At 42.1% G+C, this 22,787-nt stretch overlaps 1 protein-coding gene across 1 annotated transcript; it reads right to left on the reverse strand.

Annotated features, from left to right (window-relative positions):
• Positions 1-3,269: 3,269 nt before the first annotated feature.
• On the reverse strand, positions 3,270-16,685 carry KLHL42 (kelch like family member 42). Its single transcript, XM_074869519.1, has 3 exons — positions 15,726-16,685; positions 8,017-8,210; positions 3,270-4,143 (listed from the first exon to the last, which is right to left on the reverse strand). Exons 1-3 carry the CDS (start codon positions 16,628-16,630, stop codon positions 3,692-3,694), a joined length of 1,551 nt encoding a protein of 516 aa, XP_074725620.1. The 5' UTR covers positions 16,631-16,685; the 3' UTR covers positions 3,270-3,691.
• Between the last annotated feature and the right edge of the window lie 6,102 nt (positions 16,686-22,787).

Consider the following 22,787-nt stretch of genomic DNA (forward strand, 5'->3'; position numbering starts at 1 on the left):
AGCCTTGATGTGAGCAACCTTCTTATACGCTTCTCTATTTTATGAGAAAGGACAAAGCTCCCAGACTTTTCCATTTACTCCTCCCTCAGGACTTTGGAGGCTGTTGTTTTTTCTTTTGACTTGGGATCATCCTCTACCATAGCCACCTTTGGCTGGTCAGTGTCAAGTGGAATCAGTCCACGAGACAAAGAAGATGAATAGTGGATCTGTAGGCACTGGATAACCCAGACACAGCAGGAAAGCAGCAGTTTTGAATTTGGATACAGACTCGAGAACACCAAGCCCAAGAAACTTAAATGAACTACAGGCTGTAAGGTGACCAAAAAAAACCAAAAAAAGAGAGAGAAACAAAAAGACTGGAAGTAGCCATCAGTTCAAAATAAAGGTAATTAGCAGAGACCACAATGAGATTACTAGCTGCCTTCTATCCTGCCACTTGTCATGAAGTGGTCTGTATATGTACTTCTTCACATGCACTTCTTCACATGCTTCACATGTAAGACTTCTTCACAAGATGTCTTACAAACACTACCCTACTACACCAGACAAAGCATTTGTGTTCCCACAAGACGAACATTCCTACTCATGTGTTACATCTGGGGATGAAGGAGCAAGAAGGTGGAGTGATCTCTCCAAGCCCACACGGTATGTTAGAAGTAACATCAGGATAACACAGGAATTTCCAGTTTATCGGGCTGCAAGGCCCCTTGATCCACACTTGTATCATTGTCATTCAAAAGAAACTTATTTGTCCTTAAGTTAAGGACCTTTTCCCTCCCACCACCAAAGAAAAGAGAGCACACTGAGTCACCGAACAACAGTTCCATTGGCTAAAAAGCAGCTTTTAAATTATTGTTAGTGACTCTCAACCAGTTTTCCTTGCCTCAAAGGGCAGAAGCTGCCCAACAGTGCCTTATGTGAAACATTAAAGTGATAGAAAGAAAATGAAAAGGGCATGAGACAGTCATTACAGTGTTTGGGCTTTTTCCTGGGGTGTGGGGGCCACCCACATTGCATACTTTTCTGTAATGAATTTTGTTTTAAAAAATTATATTTATTTCAGCCTGTAGTAATACAGTCCAGTTAGATTATTACTGTCTGGTGCTACCACTAAATTCAACACTGGTTTTGATTTGTGATTGTAGGGCTGTTAGATGTCAGTATATGAGATTCCACCATGGACTGACAAAAGGGTCTGACTGTATTTATGGTCTGAGCCATCTTTCTCTTCTCCGTTTGAGCAGGTTCTCCAGATTTTCAAGGTGGCCACTTGGATCACTGGAAGCTGAAACCAACACGTAGATAAACCCAGTGTGGAAACCTCTTGTGAAAAAGAGTAATCACACCTAAAAGATGATGTCGTGGCTTTTGGAATCACAACTGCACTAAGAAATGAATAGGTTTGAAAGGGCTTGATTAGATATACCACACTGCAAATCTGGGAGTGACAGGTTTTCACAGTTAGTCTGTGGCAAGAGAATGCCACAACTCAGATGTGACTTCTTCCACCAGTTTGATCTGAGTTGACTTACGGATGACTGTAGGGCACTGAATCTGGAACTGAAAAGAAATGAAGGAAAGCAAGTAACATAATGCGACTGAGAGAATTTATCACTAGACAGTGACACTGCTTATATTTATTCTAAAACACTTCCAAAAGAAGACTCTTAAGAAAGCCACCTTATTCCTCATTGCGGAAGAGCCACTGTTTGGGCTGATAGTGCTGTCAAAACACAGCAGCTGCTCAATGCATTGTGTTTTCAAAGGCATAAACACAAACACATAGAGGTGGACTTAACTAATTAAATTCATGCATACAGCTGAATGGTAGACACTAGTTTGGGCTGAAGCATAACATATTCCGTCAGGCTGAAAAAATTTCACCCAAAAGGTAAATCTTTTATTACATCCAAATGTAATCTTACATCCAAAATACCTTGCTTCATGTCCAGCTGTATCCAGAAATTGTTCAAACCCAAATGCCCTCATTCTGGATGAGTTTCCTGGGATTTTCTGTTTGGGTTGCTATGCGCGACTGGAAGCACCAAAATTATGCATCTAAGGACTGAATGTGCGAGTGGTAATTGGCAAGGTACTTCAAGTCTTATAGCTCTTTTAGTCAGCACTGATTTCATTCAAATCCATGGAAAAGCAGGGAGTTAAAAGGACCTTGAGGGAACCGTTGCTGCCTCCTAACTCCTCCTCTGTACAACAGGCACCCATCTCCAAAAGAAGATTCAGATTCCTGAATTCCAATGAAGAAAAAAAGACATCTCCACATATTCGGAACCTGTTCACGTGAATTAAATTTCTTGTCTTCTCACATGGAGAAAAAGCTGGTACAGAACCAGCATCCCTGCAATCTGTTTTGCACGTCTAATCTGGTTATCTCTTCCCTAAAGACAGCTGCAGTGAAACCTTCCCATGGTGACCAAGACCTTCTCCTTTACTTGTTGCAAGGACACACATTCCATACCTGGGCAGGTGCCTTCAGAAAACGTTTATGAACTTGCCAGCTACAAAAAGAAAAGGGGCCAATCATCACTATATTTCTCTCAGGCAACAGGCAGGAACTGGTAGAAGCTCCCAGAGTATCTATTCCTGAATCCTCACAAAGGAGCATTCATCTCACAGTGCTCTTCGTAGAGTCTAACAGGTTTGGGCGGGAAGCTTGAGGTAATCTCTGTCGAGCTCCTGGTAACACAAGAAAGAGCCAACATTCACGTTCACCTGATTTGGGTGGTGTTGACAGGAGGTCATTTACACAGACCAACCCTCCCGTACCAAGAGATGGATGTCCTGGATGACTGTTATCAAGCAGGATGGGTCTGGTGCAGAGTCACCATTGAATGTGCTCATGCACATTTTCCTAACATGCATCTTTCACACTCAGTACTGCAGAATACAGCACAGTAACTAAAACTTAAAACCTTTCTGAAGATAAGCAAAGTTGTCCATTTGAATTTAGAGTCTTTTTACCTCTATCTTAACAGTAGTGATAAACGCAGCCAACTTCCATTAAAGGAGCATCTAGTATCCAACCAGCAACCGTAAGCCTCTAGGCAACTCCTCCCCGTCCCTGGCAAAGCATTTCATTAAAAATAGTTCAGGGGAAGTTCCCATTTCTTGATGGTACCCCAATTGCTGGCACCTTTGAGAATCTCACTTCTTACTGTAGAAGAGATAAAAATGTGATAGTAGAAACAATTTTAACATTGTGCATTTGACAGAACATAGTTTGAGTAAAAACTGCATTTTAAAAGAAATCATTCCCTTTATGATTTTTATTATACTTATTATTTACTTTATTTAATTATTTCCACTTTTACCATGTATACTTCTTGCTCATCTTCTACACTGTCTATTAAGGTGAAGAATAAAACTAGACTGATCAGTTTTGCCTTTGGAATTCCTTTATCAGTTACCAGCACAATAAATTGTTTATGTTTGAACTGCAACAATACTTGGTGAAATTTTAATCAAAACCAATAAAATTTTTAAACTGAAATCTTAAAACTGTTTTTGGAAGCATTTCTCTTAATACTGGATTTTGCAACTTTTTAAAATAACTGAATCAGTACTTTATGCCTACGTTACGCAAACACATTACATTCTGAAAGTGGAATTATTTAGAGGGAGCAATATTTCTTCCAAGAATGATTAATGAGCTGAAAAGAAAAACCTGATGCTGTTACAGTTCTCGTACATCAGGCAAATACATAGAACAGATCAGCATGTTTTGTCCAAAGGCTGGAAAGCGTCTTAGTGACTCCCAACTGTCTGTAAATATATTATACTTAAGAAAAACACGGTGCTCCAAGCTTGTAGATAGAGTAATATCCCTACTCAATATATAGACTCCATCATTGTGGAGAGTGCAAGTCAAGTTAAGACCCGATTTTGATGTGTTCTCTTTGAGGTAGAGCCATTCTTTGGTAGCAATGTTGTAAGACTGCACAGTTAACACGTCCTCACTTTGGCTGGATTTTTGGTTTGGTCCAAGTTCATGAATACAACCCCCTACCAGGTATATAGTTTCTTCAACAGAGAGCATCTGTTGTTTGCGAACATGGACATCACAAAGTTCAAAGTTGGTCCAGGAATCAGAAGTGGGACAGTACTGCAAAATGTTCATATTCCTATCTGAAACAGAGGAGAGATATTTACAAATAAATAAATATATTAAAAGGTATCCATGGAGGAGAATTCTTCCTCCCTACAAACTGTATCAGCCGTTATTACAGATTTTTTAATGTATTACAGTGCAAAAGCATAGAAGACAAGGGAAGAAATATTGATTATTGAGAAGTGCAACTCTGCCCTTGATAATAAAGTCTGAACGTTCTGTTCCTTTGCAGAGGAAAAAATTAAGCTACTTCTGGCACATTATATGATGTAAATGGTCTGAGGATGCAGATTTTAGCAGAATAATCCCTACCTTTTAAGTTATGCTTTGAATTTTGTCTCCGATTGATATGTAAGAATATTTTATGAAAAGGGAAATGGAGCAATATTCTGCTCTCCAACAGTGATCACAGATGAATCAAATTATCAGGAAGAGAGTATGCTGTCAAGTGATGATTTATCAACCAAGCTTAACTGATACTTTGCATTTCATTCCATAAATCAAAGTTTTGTGGAATAAAATTCACAAAGCTAGTTACATTTCAGCAAGTGGCATGGATGACCTAAAGGCACATGTTCAGTACCCTATAAAGAGAGAAACACACATTGTCAAAATCATTTAAGAAGCAGGAACTCCATGCTCCAGCATCAGACAGAGGCACAGAAAAAAGCTGAAGCCATAGCTATACTTCAGTTACGACTGAGTGGATGCATGTGTTTGCAATACTGTTATTCTGTGAAATTGTTACAATTCCACCCTGATTTACAGTGCAGTGGAGACCAAGGCTGTGTCCAAGGCTTCACTAAATTAACAGACAATGCACAGGACTCGTTAGCTAGTAAATTCAGTTTCAATCTCTGGAGACCTGAGCTTAAATCCAAACTCAAGTGACAAGTGGCAACAGGTTTGCAAACTCCAGCCTGGTCTTTTAATAAAATCTGCTCCCTATTACAAGTCTATCCTGCATGATGATCTCCAGATGAGCTCCCAAGTGGAACAGCAGAAGGTGACATACTGACAAGTTATGTAAGGGCACAGGTATAAATAGCCATAAATATAACTGCATTGTCATAAATGAAGTGCATCAGCAGCATGATTAGGGAGGTGCTGCTATAGCATTTGCTTGCACTCTGGAGATTTTCCATCATTGTTTATTACTTTACATTGCCTTTTTGAATACCTAATCCACTTTAAATAAAGGAAAAAAGGAGGGAAAATATCATGGCAATGCTCTGTGAAATTGCTGATGAAAGCTCTACATATAGATGATCTTCGTCTTCAGGCAATGTATCATTCTCTGACTCATTAAGAGGCAGGGAATCCCAATTAAGTTTCTGTCTCTATCTATAGCAGTAATCTTCCCAGGTAGAAAGTGCTATGGTTTGAGAGGGAGCAGAGGAAATGGAAGTCTATTGTGATATGGCCCTCAATTGCTCAGTCCAGAGCCTGAGTCTTTCATATCCACTGAAAAAAACCCCAAACAACAGCAAACGTGAACATTATACTGCCTGACACGGAGTTTCTATTAGCATCTACGTTCACAAGAGGGAGCTGAGAACCGGAAGGAGGGTCTTGATTCAAGAAGTGTCATTATAATTTACAGTGGGAGATTCCAGATTCTATCATCTTTTGGAAAGTGCAGCCTCAGGAGAAAGCTCTACACAGATCAAAAAATTAGACCACAAAACCTACCAAAACTGAGGTATATGCAGAAATACTAAAAATGAAAATAAAATTAAAATGTACATGTTAATTTCTGCATGTGTTTTATGTAGTGAATGTAGTGAAATAGCGAATGAACCTCAGAATCAGATGGTTAGGCCTTAACACTCTCCGACATCTGCATAACTTGGAAGGTAAATCACCAGTGTCATTGTGGTAATTCTGGTTTCTAAGTCTGATAGCTGTCCTAAGCCAAGGTGTCACAGAAGACCTGATTCTGGATCCTCGTTCAGGAAAGGATCTTTATTTATAACAAGCACAGGCATTTGTTGTCCTGACTGGTCTTGGATTTAAACATAAGCCTAAATGTGCTAGTTATCCACTGCTCACAACTTTATACTGTTTTACTATCCTGTTTCCACTAAAAATGGCTTTTAGGAAAAGACCTAGGAGAAGATCTAGGAGAAGACAGAGGCCTGAAGGTCAGTGGTGATCCCCTGAGGTGTGAAAGAAGCAAGAGGCATCTCATTGACTGTCCTCCTTCAGTTGAAGGAGCTCGACACAGGGCAGCAATCTTGACTACACACGCTTTGTTAATGAATTTTAAGGCACTAGGATCTGCATCAGCAACATGCCGACCTCCCTCTCCATGACATCAGGAGCAGGCAGCCTGAAGAAAGAACAGCACAAGCACCAGGAAAGGAACTTGCAAAGTGCAGGGTATGTAGGAGAAAAGCTGGTACCCCCACAGTCTTGTAGCACTACTAATCAAATCAGAGCTTTTTCTTTTTACCTCTTTTTTCTCTTTCTCTAGACAAAAAAGACAAAACCCTAACTCCGGTCTCTAGAGACAAGTCTTCCCATTACTCTGCTTCAGTCCTTTCGCCTTGTTCTCTGCATTCTTGTCTCAAAGGATGTTTCCCCTTGGGTCTGACTTTCCAGCACAGCAAGTGTTGTGTGTCAGGCATCCTTCAGTCCTGGTGTCGGACGCCAGGGAGCACAATGCACCCCACAGGTCCTTTAGTGGGGTGGCCAGAGGACTGGGACTGCAGAGCACACCCCAGCGTGACCCTCCGTATGGACACAGGCATGGCGATATCTTTTTTTTTTGCCTCAGTGAAGCCACCAGGTTCTGGGCTAGAATGGACCCGACAAAATGCTTTTGAAGGTTATCATTACCACAAGGACCATGAGGGGTGGAAGTGTGTCTTTTATAAACCTTATAATGATGCAGAGCTAAAATCTGCTCAGACACTAGAAGGGACAGCTTGTTCTAATGTCAGTTTAGCTTTGCTTGCAGTACTCTCTGTAAAAGCTGATCTCTCTCCTGATTTTATTCTCCATTTGCAAAAAAAAACCCAACCAAACCTACTGTGGTCAAATGAAGTGGGCAAAGGCCTAGAGATAGGCATTTAAATTTAGGAAATCTTGATAAATACTGAATATTTGACATGAAAAAAAAATTGACTTCTAAAACTCTGAGGAAATGGTACTCCTCCCAGAAAATGGCACTATGTACTTAAGGAATGAACAAATGGGAGCTCTTTTTAAGTTGCTGCTTTTCCAGTGGATAAAGAAAAAGTAATTGTCAGGAGAGGATGCAGCTTCAAGTCCTTTCCTCTGTACAGGATCCTCAGAAAACAGGGTATAGAAAGGAAGTAATTTAAAAATGTTGGTTCTTCCTTAAGCTTTTGACTAATTATTCAATTATTTCAGCACTGAAAATCTTACTATAGCTTGAATTTGCCTGTGAAACACTGAAATGCTATAGTGAAAGGACCATGACATCTATTAACACATGAGAAATACTAATGCAGGCAGGTATTTTCTTCATATTTTTCCTTTTGACAGTCTAAACCAGGTATTTAAAAAGTAAACAAAGTGTATCTCCTGAGACCTCTCTTTCTACTGTGTGACCAAAATCTGAAAAAAGGAGGGCTAAGCTGGGTGCTGAAGTACCCATCAGTCTGTTCCCTCAGAAGAATAGAGCCCCAGGTCCAGATAGGCCCTAAAAAAAATAGTATCTGAGTCCTCTATGACAGAGCTCATTTTTTTTGTTTCATTTGTCAATTATTTTCTACCAGTGATTAATTTTTACACATTTTAATAATGAGTATTATGCAGCTTTCTACATCAGTTCAGAAGATTTCTTGAAAAAGAGAAGAAAATTATCTGGGCCTTAGAAGCAATTAGGTTAAAAACAAAAGAAGTAAAAGCAAGCTTTCTACCTCGTGTAGTGTATCCTCCAATAACGTAGATCTTGCCCTTGCATTCGCAAGCTGAGAATTCTGCGAGAGGGTTTGGCATGGATGCCACAAAATTCCACCAGTCGTTTTCTGGGTTATAGCACTCCACGTTGGAAAGGGATTGACCACCAATGGCATAGAGCTTTCCATTTACAGCCAAAAGCTTAAAATTGGACCTGAAAGAAAAGATTGCAGCATTGAAGTAGGTTGCATAGATGTACAGAAAAACATGGGAAAGAAAGTTCTTCCTATCCAGGCTCCAACATACTCATCATCACTTTCAACTTGTACCACCACTTCATACATTTGAACTCTTCTGTGCAAGGCCAAAGTTCTGTAATTACACTGTAATTACTTAGGATAGCAACCAGTGACATGCTGGATATTAATGATGTTGATGCTGTGACTGATGAATATTTTATTTTGGATTTCAATCTGTCACAGTCTGAGCTCTGAATGTTTAGTTAACTAATGTGTTCAGTAGAAGTCTCATTTTTACTAGGCTTTTAGTAAAGTACATTTAGTAGAGAAAAACATATTATATATACACACAGTCAAGGATATTATTTTAGTTAAAATTGCAGAAATTTCAAACAAGACTTGATGGATGCCTAAGAATGTGTACTCGTCTTAGTCTGTAATACAGAATCTCTTTAACAACCCTAATAAACAGAAATTTAAAGCGGTGCACATTGAATCATGTTCTGCAAAAGAAGGAAGAGAGAATCTCCTGTACCTTATTCAGCATTAAACTACTAAATACACTCTCCGTGCCACTGAAGCAAGATATATCTGTAAATTAATGTTCCGCCCACAGCTGAAAATACATTGTACTCCACAGGCAAGGCCCTGTTCTTTTATTTCTTACTCTGTTCCATTGTGCTGTTACACTTCATGCGTGGCAAAGGGCAACTTTCTAATTACTGAAGCATAAGAAGCCTTATATCTTACACTTTTAAGATAATACAGGCAGAAACAAACGGTCTGTGGATATTAAAGGTGGAAGTCTGTAGGAAGAAATTGGAGGACTTGAAGATAGAGGGCTTGCATGCTCAGCTATTCCTTCCAGCTCTGCAAGCTGGTCTAACAAAAGCTGAGCTCTTCCTCTCCTCAGAAACAGTCTTGTTCCCTAGAAAGTTTGTTCCTTCTTGACTGCTGAGGCAAACTGAGATTTTACCACGCAGTGTCCCAATTAACTAGATGTGTGAAAGTCACTGGAGCGCACCAGCTCAGCATAAAGCCAAGCGGGGAATTGCGTTATGTCTGTAAGACTGAAGTGGTGCTTTAGACTTGCACTGGCCTGCTGAGCAGTAAAGTGAGTTTCACTTTGCATGAATCCAAGATTCAAAACTTACCGCTAAGTAGTTTTGCAGGGTTTTGTCTGGACAAAATGAACCCTGCCTAGCAGCAGACTGACCTGCAATTTCTTTTTATTAAATATATTTGGAAAAAGAATTCGTTTCCAGATGGAATCATTTTGTTCTTGTCATCCTGATATAGCTTTGGAAACTAAAATGCTCCTTTGAAGGAATTAATTGCTTTTTATTCATTTTTTTTTTTGCTGACATTTACGATTAGGTCACTCTGTTCATCTCCTCTCTACAGCAATTACGTTTTCCATCTTAGAGAATCCAGAATAACATGGCAATCAATAGCAGGTATGAAATGAGGATAATTACTTGCAAAACATTATGATTTTCAAAGCAATGTACCTGTTCTAAAAGTTACGGTGGAAAAAAAAAATCCACAAATTAACAAAGGGACAAAACCACAAAACGTAAATGCATTTTCCAAGCAACCATTTAAAATCTAAAGTATGTTAGAAAGTCTGTGACTCTGTGCCTACGATGGAGATGGTGCGGGATTTTTGGCTTATAAAATGAGTTCACATGTACACAGATCACGTTTCCCTGTTCTAAGATCTTCTGGCCACTTTTTAAACATGCTAAAAGTTCTGCCACAGAGGACGTGAATTAACTAAACCAGTGTGCAGTGTCAGAACATTAAAGAATTCAGGCTTCCTAAATCATACATGCTTCTCTAGTTGCTCTCTAATTGTAGCCTCTTACTATTTTGTCTGAATGGAGGTAATTCATCCAGTTTTTGATGGCTTTTGCATCACTGAATTGTTTCTTGCAGTACAGGGAAAACTATCTGGTGAAAGATATACGGTCCAACTTTCAACTTCAATTATTCTAAAAGGAGGCCACGTACATTTGTGTCAGTCATTTAACCACTTCCAACACTTGTTAAAATGGATGACATTCAGTGGAAGTATCTCAGATTTATGGAACACATTAACTATAAGGTTCATTTTACTCAAAAGTAGCTCTAAGTATCCATCAGCACACTTTATATGAAAGTTTGGACAATGGCTCAACATGTTATGAAAAACTTCTGCCATTCACCTTTCCATGCCAATAACAGCAGGTGTTTTTATGGAGAGTGAACATTAGGAAATATTTAGTGTATTTTTACACTCTTTTAATGTGTTGGAGCAGCTGGAAACAAGGAAAGCAAACATTGAGCAACCAGCCAGCTCTCCACAATTAACAACTGTTCCATGGACTACAGCTTGGAAACAGTGGAGTCCATCAGATTCAACTGCGATATAACTCCGCTCGCACCAGTGAGTTACTTGGGGGATCAAAAGTACTTTCCAAATGCCAGGCCTAGTGCATACTCTGCTTGCTGGGACAAGTGCAGGTAAGAGCTGTCTTCTGATGTCCCTCGTTTCCTCTGAAAGGAACCCCAGGAACAGAAGCAAGAGCGAGTTGTGGGGTTTTCCCATAGTTCAAAATACATTTTTCATTCAATAAAGACAAGTGCAAAGCACTATATACACAAAGGAAATAAAATACAATGCACAAATGCAAAGGATCAAGGGGTCAGAGAGCATAGCTTCCTGAACACAAGACAGCATTCAACAACTTGCAAAAAAACCAACATTGTCCTGGATTGCATTAACAGCCATAGAGGTATCTGTAGGAGACCACTATGAAAGTGGCTCTGAAGAGGACAGCAAGCATTCTTCTTCTTCGCTGACAGGTACCATTCATTTAGTACACAACGAGATTAAGTGTAGATATTAGAGTTGACTTCCTGATCAGAGGGGTGGCTAAACATGGGAACAAGTTACCTGGGAGGAAGGAGGTGGCAGAGAACTGGGGATGAGTCTCTTTAACCAAGTAATAAGTGATAGAACAAGAGGGAATGGCCTCAAGTTGCGCCAGGGAAGGTTTAGACTAGGTATTAGGAAGGATTTCTTTGCAGAAGGGGTTGTTGGGCGTTGGAATGGGCTGCCCAGGGCAGGGGTGGAGTCCCCATCCCTGGAGGGGTTGAAGAGTAGGGTCGCTTAGCGCTGAGGGATCTGGTGTAGTTGGGAACTGTTAATGTTGGGTTGATGGTTGGACTGGATGATCTTCAAGGTCTTTTCCAATCTAGACAATTCTGTGATTCTGTGAGGTTGTAATCTACATCGCTGGAGGCTTTCACGAACAAGTCAGACGTGTATTTGCAAGGTAAGCTCGGTCCTGCTGTACAACAGGAGGCTTGGACTAACTAACCCATCGTTCCTCCCTGCCAAATGATCAACTTCAACCTTCAAATTTCTCACAAATCAGATGACTTCTTTATTCTAGAGTTAAAGCATTTGCAACAGAGGCGAAGAATCATGAAAGCACAGTTATGAAAGCAGTTCCAAAGCATTTTACATTCTTTGCAGGAACCTCTTTTTTTGCATTCCTTATAGGAGTCTACAGAGCTCACTGCATCCAACATTTAGCTTTGGAAGCATGTAATACATTTGTGATAAATATGATGAATATTTCTAACTTTAAAATTTTTGAAAAGTTTATTTTCCCCCAACACAGAGGAATTTTAAGTGAAAAAAAAAAATATTAAAAATCACAGAAAGAGAAGGTTTGATGAATCACTACCATTTCCCAGGAGCATCCTCTCCTATATTCTTGTAAGAGTCCTCAGAGTGGCAGCAGTTCAGGCACAGATTGCTCACAAAAAAACATGTTCCACGTGCATGTGTATAATCCCAGCCAGGGGCTTACAAGGGTCTTCCAAGCCTGGAAGATTTACCTGCCATGAGTAGGAAGGTTCTGAAGGAAAATAAAAGTGGAATATACAGCTGTAACTGGCACATGCAGTAGAAATCCTATGAGTATGTTATTTTTAAATAGCAAATTTCAGCTGACAGCATCAATTTAAAGAAAAGTATGGAAAGGTATTCAAGGACATTACTTAACAGTCCCCAATGCACTCTGTTACCTTCCTGTCCCCGAAGACCAGAACTGGTCTTGGGCAACCCTTACATGAAGTTTCTTCCACAAAAAAGTCCAGGTCATTCTCCGAGGACACTATTCCAAGTACAGCTGTATCTCTAGATCTAGAAAAGATCCTGTGATTGGTTATGGACAATTTGTGACCAGTACTAGATTTTAGCCCTCAGATGATGAGAAGTTCCAGGCTCAGTCACAGGCTTCGTATGTGAGCCTGAGCGAATTATTTTATCTATCATCTCCCTTGTGTATGCATAAATAGGGAATAACACCTTCTCAAGCTTATGTGGGCATCACAAGAATAATATACAGGAGTTACCTATTGTGAACACATTTGAAACTAAAGTAAAAAGACCTCTACATCTAGAAAGAAAGCTAACAGCTATAACCTAAACCAGAATGACTGCTAAGTATTCAGTATATATCTGATGGCTTTTGTAGTAAGTTGGGACTATTTCATCTATGCATACATAGAGAATTCAAGCGTCCTGGGATTCTATATTACAATAATGGAAATAATTAAAGATTAAAATATCATCGAATTTACTAGGCTTGTTGAGGGCAGAGAACTACTGATATCAACAGCAAGTCGGCACAATTATTTCCATAACTCCTCAGCCTTCCCTTGAGGTCAACATATGCATCCAGATACTTTGTCGCCTGAAGTCAAACCAACTTCAATGGGAACTAGAACCCTCCCTCGAGGTATGTAAAAAATTCATCCATGGGATGTAATTGTATCAGCTGACATAAATTAACTTGGCAGACAGTCACATGACTCTAATTCCTAAGCAGAACACTGGGCAACTGCCCTGCTGATTTTACTACAGCATAACAAACTAAAAACACAATGCGGAGCAAACTGCAGATCTAACTGCAGCACATCTGTGCAGCAGACAGGCATCAGTGCTGTTCATGTTGAACGAAAAACCCCTGATCCTAAAAATCTCCCTTGTTCTTGGCTCCTACAGCACAGGCCATCCCTTCCTGCATTCTGGCCACAAAATGTCAAACGGCTCATCAGAGAGCTGAACTGTTACATCAGATAGAAAAAATAGTAATTAATAACTTCAGAGTTATTTAACATGAAGATGTTAAAAGTCCAAAACATGTTTTGGGAAGGGATCATCAGAGTTTCCATGAAGAAAACTTCCCATGATTCAGGGAGCAACATACTTGCTGCTACCTTGCAGTCTAGGGGCAGATGTAATACTGGGTTCTTTTTGACCTGCAATAACTACTATGAAACCTAAGAATAGAGCCTATGCCAAAAATATCTATTTACATGCTACTTTTCTGCAGTTAATGGCCAATGTGGAATTCTATGCGAAGGAATATTTCGCTGTCACCTGTGATGGGCTTCAAGATTAAGTTGGCATGGTAGTGCAGTTGAAAATAGTAATATAAAGGAGAAAATACCCATGTGTTTATTTCAGATATAATGACTATGTATCCTAGAAAAAAGGGAAAGCGTGAGGGAAAAAAGGCTGATCTAGAGTTTGAATAGCCAGGTCGTAAGGTGAAAAAAGGGCCTCAGAAAAGCATTTTTTAAGAAACCCTCACTCACCATGCTGCAGAATCACTGCACATAATAGAATATGCAGACATAATGTAGACATCACACAAATCAATGCCAAAACCTCGTAACTTGAGCAACGTGGGACTTCTATGTTTAAGTTAAAGTTAATTTCCATAGGAAACACTGTGTGGGCTGATCCCATCATCCCTTCTACCGAGGCCAATGTGCTCTCAATCGTGCTCATGTAGGCAAGGCTGCCGAAGCAAAGCCCACTAAAACATCTCTGTTCCCACAGGCACCTCAGTGAAGACTACTTACAGGCTCAGTCTCTAAGAAATATCTCTGTAAGAAAAGGTGTCTGCAGTGTTTAAAAGCTAAACACTCATTTTACAGATGAAATTTTTCACGTTGTTCCAAGAAGCCTGAAATACTGAAATACTGAAAAAAATTGTTTCTGATCCAGTCTGGTGACTGATGATGGAGGCAATAATTTCAGTGAAATCCTCACAACAATACAGGGAGTGGGAAAAAAAAAAAAGGGTGAAATGAGAAAGAACTAATTTTAAGTCAAACCCCTGTTTTGAGGGGTTTGAGCTGGCAAGAGCTAGAGTCTGGAACAGAGACTGCAGTTTTACTACCCAGATACAAAGCATTTACGCCAATGGTTTGGGTCTCTGCGTGCTCTCTGAATTTACTGGATGGAGAAGAGAATTTCCATTCTACAGCGAATTTTGGCCTCCTTACTTGTTCTTTTTCAGACAGAGAAGATAAAAATTTAAACACTTTTTCTAAAATGGAAACAATGAGGAAGTTGACATTGAATAACAGAAACATTTTGTTTCAGTGAAGTAAAAGGCTTTGATAACTCTGCAACCTGATTAAGGTAAAGCAGCCACAAACTTGGCCCGGGAGATGGCATCTCTTCTTGGGTCCTCCTCAAGGCTAGGTCTCTATTATTCTTTCAGATGTAAATCATAAAAGTGTTTCTGAATACTGACTTAAACATAAGTGTCAAACAAACAATTCAAAAGGATAAAGGAAAAAAGCAAAATGGTCAAAATGATGAATGATTCCCAGATCCATATATTCTTACAAAGTGAGAAACTTCTCACAATCTTCATGATGTTTTTCTGGTGAATATTCCACTGATGCAGGCCTACAAAACATTCAGATTTTTATGAAAGTTACAAATCAATGACAGACTGCTCCGATTAAATTTTTTCTGCCATCTCCAGCTCTGATAGACTGTACTTTCCCACTAAGAGCAGGGAAACTTGTCACTTACAGTACTGGAGTTGAAATATACCACAGAGAAAGTAGGAGGTATCTTTGTTTTGTTTTTTTAATCTTTGTTATTTCAAACAGAACTTCTACTACCAGAGAGACAGGTGTTTGGAGAGGCTGGCTCCTTGTCTAATACAATTTAAAGGAAAAGTGGGAGCCCACCACCATTTCACACCGAGGTGAGTGATCACACGTGGTGGAGGGCCGCAGCACGTCCTCTGCTGACGCCCAGCTCATGTTCTCCCCCAGCCGAGGCCTTGACCACCATCATTTAGGCAATAAAGTCCCGTCCCCCTCACCCCTTTCCCTTGCCAGCAGCTCCATGCGCCAGGCAGAGGGGGCCCCTAAGCAGGAGAGAGGCAGCAGCGTTGTGCTGCGGCGGGATGACAAGGTTGGCCAGGCCTGTGCGGTGGCATCCTGCCCAGCCATCGCCCAGCACCGCCGTCCTTCCCACCGCACGATGCGAGAGACGCGGGTGACTCACGGCACAGAGACGGGTCTGAATCACTTCTCGTAACGCCGGGTCAACACCACGTGACTCAATATTTTGACAATATATACACGGACACACGTGTATTTCAGGGAGCAAGCATTACCTCTTCTGGTTCATCGAAGCCAGCTGACTCCATTCGTTTAGGCAAGGGTTGTAACAGTGGGCAGCTGAAATCTCCTGGCTGGTGATCCTGTAGCCCCCGACGATGAAGAGATAGTTGTCCAGCATTGCCGACCCGTAGCCTCTGACGTTCACCAGATCAGGGGGCAGGTTGTTGGCCAAGGGCAGCCACCTCTGCGCCTCCTCGTCATACCTCAGCATCGACCAAGGGGCTTCCACCGGAGGGTGAGGGCCCGGAGGCAGGCCCAGGGCGGAGGCACCCATGAAGTCCCCGATGGCCACGAGGGTGGCGGTGCCCCTCATCCGCCTCTCCTTCAAGTGCTGCTGGAGAGCGTGGGGCAGGAGGAGATGCGGGCGGGCGTCGGGCCTCCGCAGCACCTGGTGGTAATGGGTGGCCATGAAGTCTAGACAGGCGTCGTGCAGGTCCTGGAGGCCGTAGACCTGAGCCAGGCGGTGCAGCTCGAAGCAGTTGCCCAACCTCACCTGGGAGAGGAGCAGGCGGAGCAAGGGGGTGACCTGCAGGTAGGAAGCGGCTTCCACCAGCTCCTCCAGCAAAGGGGGTTCCTCCTCGCCCCCCTCCTCCTGCTCCAGCCTGGCCAGGCAGGAGGTGTTGATGAAGTCCAGCACCAGCTCCAGGCCCAGGGCGCTCAGCCCCCCGCGCAGCAGCTGCTCCTCCTGGCCCTGCCCTGCCTCCCGCATGCCCGAGCGGTACAAGGCTCGGAAGTAGTCACTCTGCTCGATCAGCTTCCTCTTGCACACCGGGTAGCGCTTGTCCCCCAGCCGGATCTGCACCACCTCCTCCCCGCCGCCATCCCCCGCACCGGCCCCAGCCCCTCCTTCATCCCCTTCCCCCTCCTCTTCCTCCTGCCGCCGCCCCGTCAGGGACATGGCTCACCCCCTCCCCTGCCTGCGCTTCAGCCCGGCCGCTGCGGCTGCGGGCAGGCTCCTCCTTCGTGCTGCCGGCTGGGAGGAGCCGGGCCAGGCCGGGCCGGGCCGGGCCGAGCCGGGCCCGGCGGGGCGGGGGGGGGGGCGGCTGGGAGGGAAGGGAGTTGGGGGGGAGGCGGTGCCGCAGCCCCGCCGCTGCTCCGTCCCTGCAAGGAGAGAAGAAGGGGAATAAAAAAAAAAAAAAAAAAAAAGGCACGGAGAGGAAAGGCAAAAAAAGCCCTAAAAAGGCAATGTTGAGCGCTGAAGCGACGGCCGGGCCTCTCGGCGCTGTCCGCCGGGGCCCTCAGCGCCAAACCGCGCTGCAGGGCACCCCCCAACTCACCCCCCCGGGCCCCGGTGCTGGGGAAAGGGGGGGTTCAAGCTGCTGTGAGGGTCAGGGACGCGATCAGGAGGGCCAAGAGCCGGCCCCAGGGTGCAGCAACAGCCAGGACGGGCAGTGCGGCCCCCGCGGGCGCTGCCTGACCTGGGCCGGGAGCGCAGCGCCGACCTCCCGCCACAAATGTACTCCTGGGTGCCCAAAAAAGGGGGGATATTCCCCCACAAATGTACTTCTGGGTCCCCAAAAAAAGGGGGGATATTCCCCCACAAATGTACTTCTGCGTCCCCAAAAAAGGGGGGATATTCCCCAACCACACACTCAGGGTGAAAAAAAATAAATATGGTATGTGTGGATGTATTCGTGCGTAGGCAGAGAGGAGGAGGGAGTGCTGGAGTCAGCCTGATGCTGTGGCATCTTGACACGGTGGCATTCACTGCCAAAAATCAACAAAAAATCACCTGGCAGCTCTAGTGCAGCCGTAGGATTTAGGAAGGGCAAGTCCGATACATAATTCCGCTTCTTGATTCCTCCTGCGTTAAGTCCCTCGGTGTCTCAGCTCCTGGTTTGGCCTATAAAGATACTATATAACCTGTTCTGCTACTCTACCTTTTCTATTTCAGGTCCTGGAATAGGACATCTGTGTTATTCATGAGTGATCTACATACCAGGGCCCTGAGTTTGTTTGACCTGAACAAGGACAGAGCAAATTAACACCTGAACATCTTGGATAAAGCGACTGTTCTACTGTTTGCCTGGTTACACTCTTGAAACATAATGACAGTCCTTTTTTTTTTTTTTTTTCTGAAAAAAATGCTGACAGATGAGGAAGTCTGTCATTCTGTGTATTCCTATACAATGATGCTTAATATAAAGCCTTTAAAAATATATTTTTTTATCTTTATAAAGATATTTCCTTCATCTCATGTATTGTAGACCATAGAAAATCCTTCCCTTTAGCAGTAATGTGACTCATCTGCAGTCACTGCAGATTGCTTAGTTTTCAGACAACTCCCCATTTCCACTACTCAGAAGGGATCATGTCCCCCATTAAAACTCTTCAGGGCGGTATTAACACTGGGTTTTTCTGGGTTTTGGTTTTGTTTTGTTTTTAAAGGAAGACAAAGTTGTTTGCTTTTTAGCGTTTCCCCTGTGAAATGAGCCTCTCTCAGGCTTTTGATCTTCAGCTTCTTAACTCTAGCCCATACAGTTGACATGAATGTCAGTCTCAGTCAGAGGTGTTCTTTTATAAAAGCATGTGTTGAGGTGAGGTAGATTTCTGTGCATTTTTGGTTACCACCTCACTTCAAAGCACACTTTCATCATCTTGCTTTGAAGGGCCCATTTCTTGTTCTGAAATTTTAGAAATTTTATAGAGAGTTCCAAAGAGCTCTCTTCAGCAGCCTCAGTCCCTTGCTAGGTCACTAACCTCTCATTATCTCTTTCCTACTAATGAGTTTCACCGTTTGCTTGTTTTGTGTTCCTCTTTCATTGTCCCTCAATATTTAATGTGCAAATTCCGCTTTCCTGTCTTCTGTTCTTGACGAGGCACTGCATCATTTGGCTTTTCGAGTTGCTTACACCCAGCTGAAGCTTGAGTTTGAGCACTGGCTGGTTTTTTCTCTGCCTCAGGTTCAGCCTTGAAAAGATCATCACACACAAGAAGTGTCTTACGACTTCTGGAGGAGTCCAACCCGTATTTCCTTTTTGTACTTTGATTCCCATGGGCAGACATTTCAACAATTGTAATCATTTATACTCCAGAGGTAAACAGGGAGCTTGTGTCTGTCGTGGCCATTAAGCTCCCCTCTTGGAATACAGTATGATTGCCAACAAGGTGGTATGATTGCCATCTTTAGACTTCTGTTTTGGAGTCTCTTATGTTTGATGTATTGGAAAGTTAGCTCCTCATTGGGGAGTGATTTTTTCCATGGAGTCGATTATGATAAGTTCTATTCTCTCAAAGTGTTGACCCGCAGCCTGGATAGACAGATAATTTCTTCTGTTGCCTGATGTGCCTTCCTGTTGCTTCTGTGCCTGCACCTGCCACTCTGCCAAGGATTTCATGTCCATCTTCCTCACAGTCCACGGGGTTTTTAATAGACTGGATCAGTTCTGTCATATACTAAAAAGTTTTTCTTTCCTGCCAAGCAACTTTCGAGAGCACTGACTTCCATAGCTTTCATCAGGAGCTGTCACACGCACAAGGGGTCAGCAGTACTCTTTGTTGAATGGCCGCTTTTGCAAAAAGCCTAAATCTGTTTCCTTAATCCGTTGTTTTTACTAGGCTGATTGTCAGCTATCTGTGCTTTATCCGGGCTTAGGACTGGGCAATTGCGTTAAGTTAGAGCGTGCTGACAGGGCAGTTCCCTTGTTTTTTTACTACGCTAATCAGTCAGTCTGTATGGTGTGCTTATATAGTCCTTACACTGCAAAGGCAAGGACTACCTTTTTGTTCCATATTTGTAGAGATAATTTAATCTGTCTCCGAGCCCACAGCTATACTGTTTTACACTAAGAGCAATAATACATAGTATTATAGTGAAATCAAAGAGAAGGTCTTGCTGTTTCACCAGCAATCATCTTGGTTGATCTTAAGAGAGCAAGAAATTTATTTTCCAAACTTAAAAATGGAACTCTAGTGCTCGAGCTACAAAGTCAAAATCTGGAGTTAAGAGATGTAAAAGACTTGCATGATCTTTGAAACAAATATGAAAGACCATCTATTACTCTTTAAGAACATGCTGAAGCATGAAACAACATGAAAACAAGTTTGCATCATGGTAGATATTAAATGAGAGTGTGATAAAAGAACATACTCTGAAGAACAAGACATTTACACAGAGGGGAAGACAAGGGTAACCGTGCTCAGATTTTCAATACCTAGCTTTTAGAGTCTGGCTTCTGGAGCAAAACCTTCAGGTCTCTCTTTACAGTGCCTGAGAGACAAATTTATCACAAGGAAAAGTATTCTCAAGTGCCAACAAATGGAGCGGGAAGGCACCAGAGAGTGTCAATAAGGGCTCTCACTCTAGAGTTGAGATGGCCATTTCTGCTTGGGATTCACAGTCTAGACACTTTTTCCTGTGCTTGGTGCCTGAACTATTTTCATGTAGTTAATGCCTGAATTATTTCCAAGGCTGAAGAGAGTCTTCTTTTCTTTTAGAAAGACTTGGAAATGGAAGAAGCTCTTTTATACAGCAGCTACATTGTAATAGACCGTTCAACCATGATATGGAAAACCTAAGCTTCTGACCCTTTCTCTGCCTGGGAATGCATTTCTATAGCCCTCTGACTTTTCCAGCATAGCAAAAGCAAGGAAACACAGAGAGTCAGGAGCAACTACTGCTACAAAGATAGGAAAAGCAAAGCCAGAGAGAACGAGACAGAAGTAGCTTGCTTTCTGTTTCACGTGGAACTCGGCTCCTGCTTCCTGACTGGCAGGGGATGTGTATAGGGCTGGTGCAAGCCTGCTCTGTATGCTAAGACTGAAGCCTGCTTACACTTTAGATTCACTTCAAGTTTTTAACACTGCTTAGATTTACTTAAAAAACCATGGCCACTTGTTTTTCCTCCGTGAACCACTCCACAGCTTTGTGTGGTAAGCAGGACGGGTCTCCAGACCGGTAAGGTCACAAGATGGGTGACAGAAGTACCGGTGACTGGGAATCAGAATGACAAATGCTTTTCTTGGCAGGAAACCTGGTTTACATCATGAAATTTAGCCTGACTTTCTCTGTGGGTCTAACCCAAGATCACACAAATAATCTGCAGCAGAGGAGAACCAAACCCCTAAGCACCAGGACAGTGCCTAAAGGAAGACTGCAGTGGTTTTGTGTTTGGTTTAGGCAAACCTTCCCTTGATTCAACACAGACACATGGATAATACATGAGAACCAGAAAGTAACACCAACCTGATTGCTCTAAGGAAAGGACCACATGGAGGGGAAAAAAAACAAAGGAAAATTTGAATTCCTTTCAGCCTTATTAGTCTAAACTGTGAACTGGAACCAAATCAGGGGATATTTAAAATATACATGCTATCTAATATAAAATATAAAGTGCCACATTCTTCCCTCTGAGACGCCAGGGAATTGCACTGTACTGCCAGGGAACTGTGTATTGAGTAATAGTGGAATTACTCAAGAGAGGAATTAGTCTTTTGGAAAGGATTCACCAACTGCTGCCATTGTTTAGTATTTTCCTTGTCACAGGATACAAAGTAAGCATCTGTGGAACATAGGAAATATCCTGCAGTATTTCAGCATTAAAAATATCAGTGTTCTAAAGGATGTTGGCATTTCTGAGAGGAACTGACTGGAGCATAATTTTATTTCAACTGAAATCTCTATCATTTGTGAAGGATGAGCTGCTAAATAAAGCTAAATTTTTTTTTTCAGATTCACAGCCAAAAAAAGCACTTCTTACCCAATGCCATTAGTGATGCTACTCCAAAAAAAAAAAAAAAAAGCACTCCTATTTCTAAAAGCACTTGTTTAGACTTTATTCCTTATTATTTTCTGTTTAATTTTTCTGCCTTTGATGTGCTATTCAATATTTATATCTTGCAAAAAATGTATGTTGTAACATTACTGAAAAAATGCTTGGAGTGGTATTTTTTTGGAGTACTGGTTGTTTGTTGTCAAGTACTTAAATTATCCCTGCTTTAGTCAAATTTAATGAGTGATTAATACTAAAGCGTGTGCTACTGAGCTCCCTCTGGGCAGCAAAAAGGCTGCTCCAATAGTCTGTGTGCTAGTGGGCATTCTCTGTGGATGAGGAGAAAGTTCAGTCACCAGACAGCAGAATGGAGACATGAGTGTGTAAATCCTTACAGTGGTGCTCAATCTGTTCCAGTTTTTATGCCAAAGACCCAGTAAGGAATTTCCTTGAAACTCTCTCAGGTGAAGTGTTCCCTGACAAAACCTGAATGAGGGTCAGGCTGCTGGAGTGCTCTGCCTGCTGCTGAACCCCCTGGTAGGGATGTCTGTTCTGCACAAATGCATTGTGCATCCCCAGCCAGAATTTTCTTGTGTAGCTCTGTCTAGATGAGAGCGAACTGGGTGTTTTAAAACAGCCTATATTTTTAAATCCTGGTGCAGACAGGCAGAGCTGAATTTTAGTACATAATAACTAGGTAAGATGAATGGTAATCCACCTGGAAGACTTTCACTAAGGATTCGGCTGTATAAAATTCATCACAATATTGAAACTCCATCCCCTTTGCCTAGTTTCAAGTTCTGTCATAAATCAGCATTCATTCATTAGTGTTTGCTAAACATTGTGCCTTTTGTCATAAACCTTGGCTCAAGTTTATATGTATGCCAGTAGATTTATATTTATATAAATTTAATCTGGTTAAGACTTCTGTTGCTCTTTGTTTGAACACACAGATTCCAGCTTTCGTGCAGAGGTTTTACCAGAATTAGTCTGAAGCCAGGCTCCGAGAGAATCTCAGGGCCTGGCAGGCCCTTTAAACAAGGCTTTAAAAAATGGTTTGCACAAAGTCCCAGGAACAGGAACTGTAATATTTCACCTCTTTTTACCATGTTGCTGGGATGGGGCTGAAACCGGAGTCTTGGACCCAGCTGTCCCAAACCTTGAAGAAGGTCAAATTAAAAATTTGATATATTGCTCCAAACCAAAACCTGACCACTAATAGCTGTTTTTGACAAAACGGTTCTCTCAAAAAATGCTGTTTTGTTGGATTTAAGACATTTTGCAGGAATGTTTTGATTTCAAGGAAATTTTAAAGGAGAAAGAAAGTGAGCGCAGTATTTCAAT

Source organism: Strix uralensis, chromosome 5, assembly GCF_047716275.1.
Source record: "Strix uralensis isolate ZFMK-TIS-50842 chromosome 5, bStrUra1, whole genome shotgun sequence".
In the NCBI taxonomy this organism is placed as follows: domain Eukaryota; kingdom Metazoa; phylum Chordata; class Aves; order Strigiformes; family Strigidae; genus Strix; species Strix uralensis.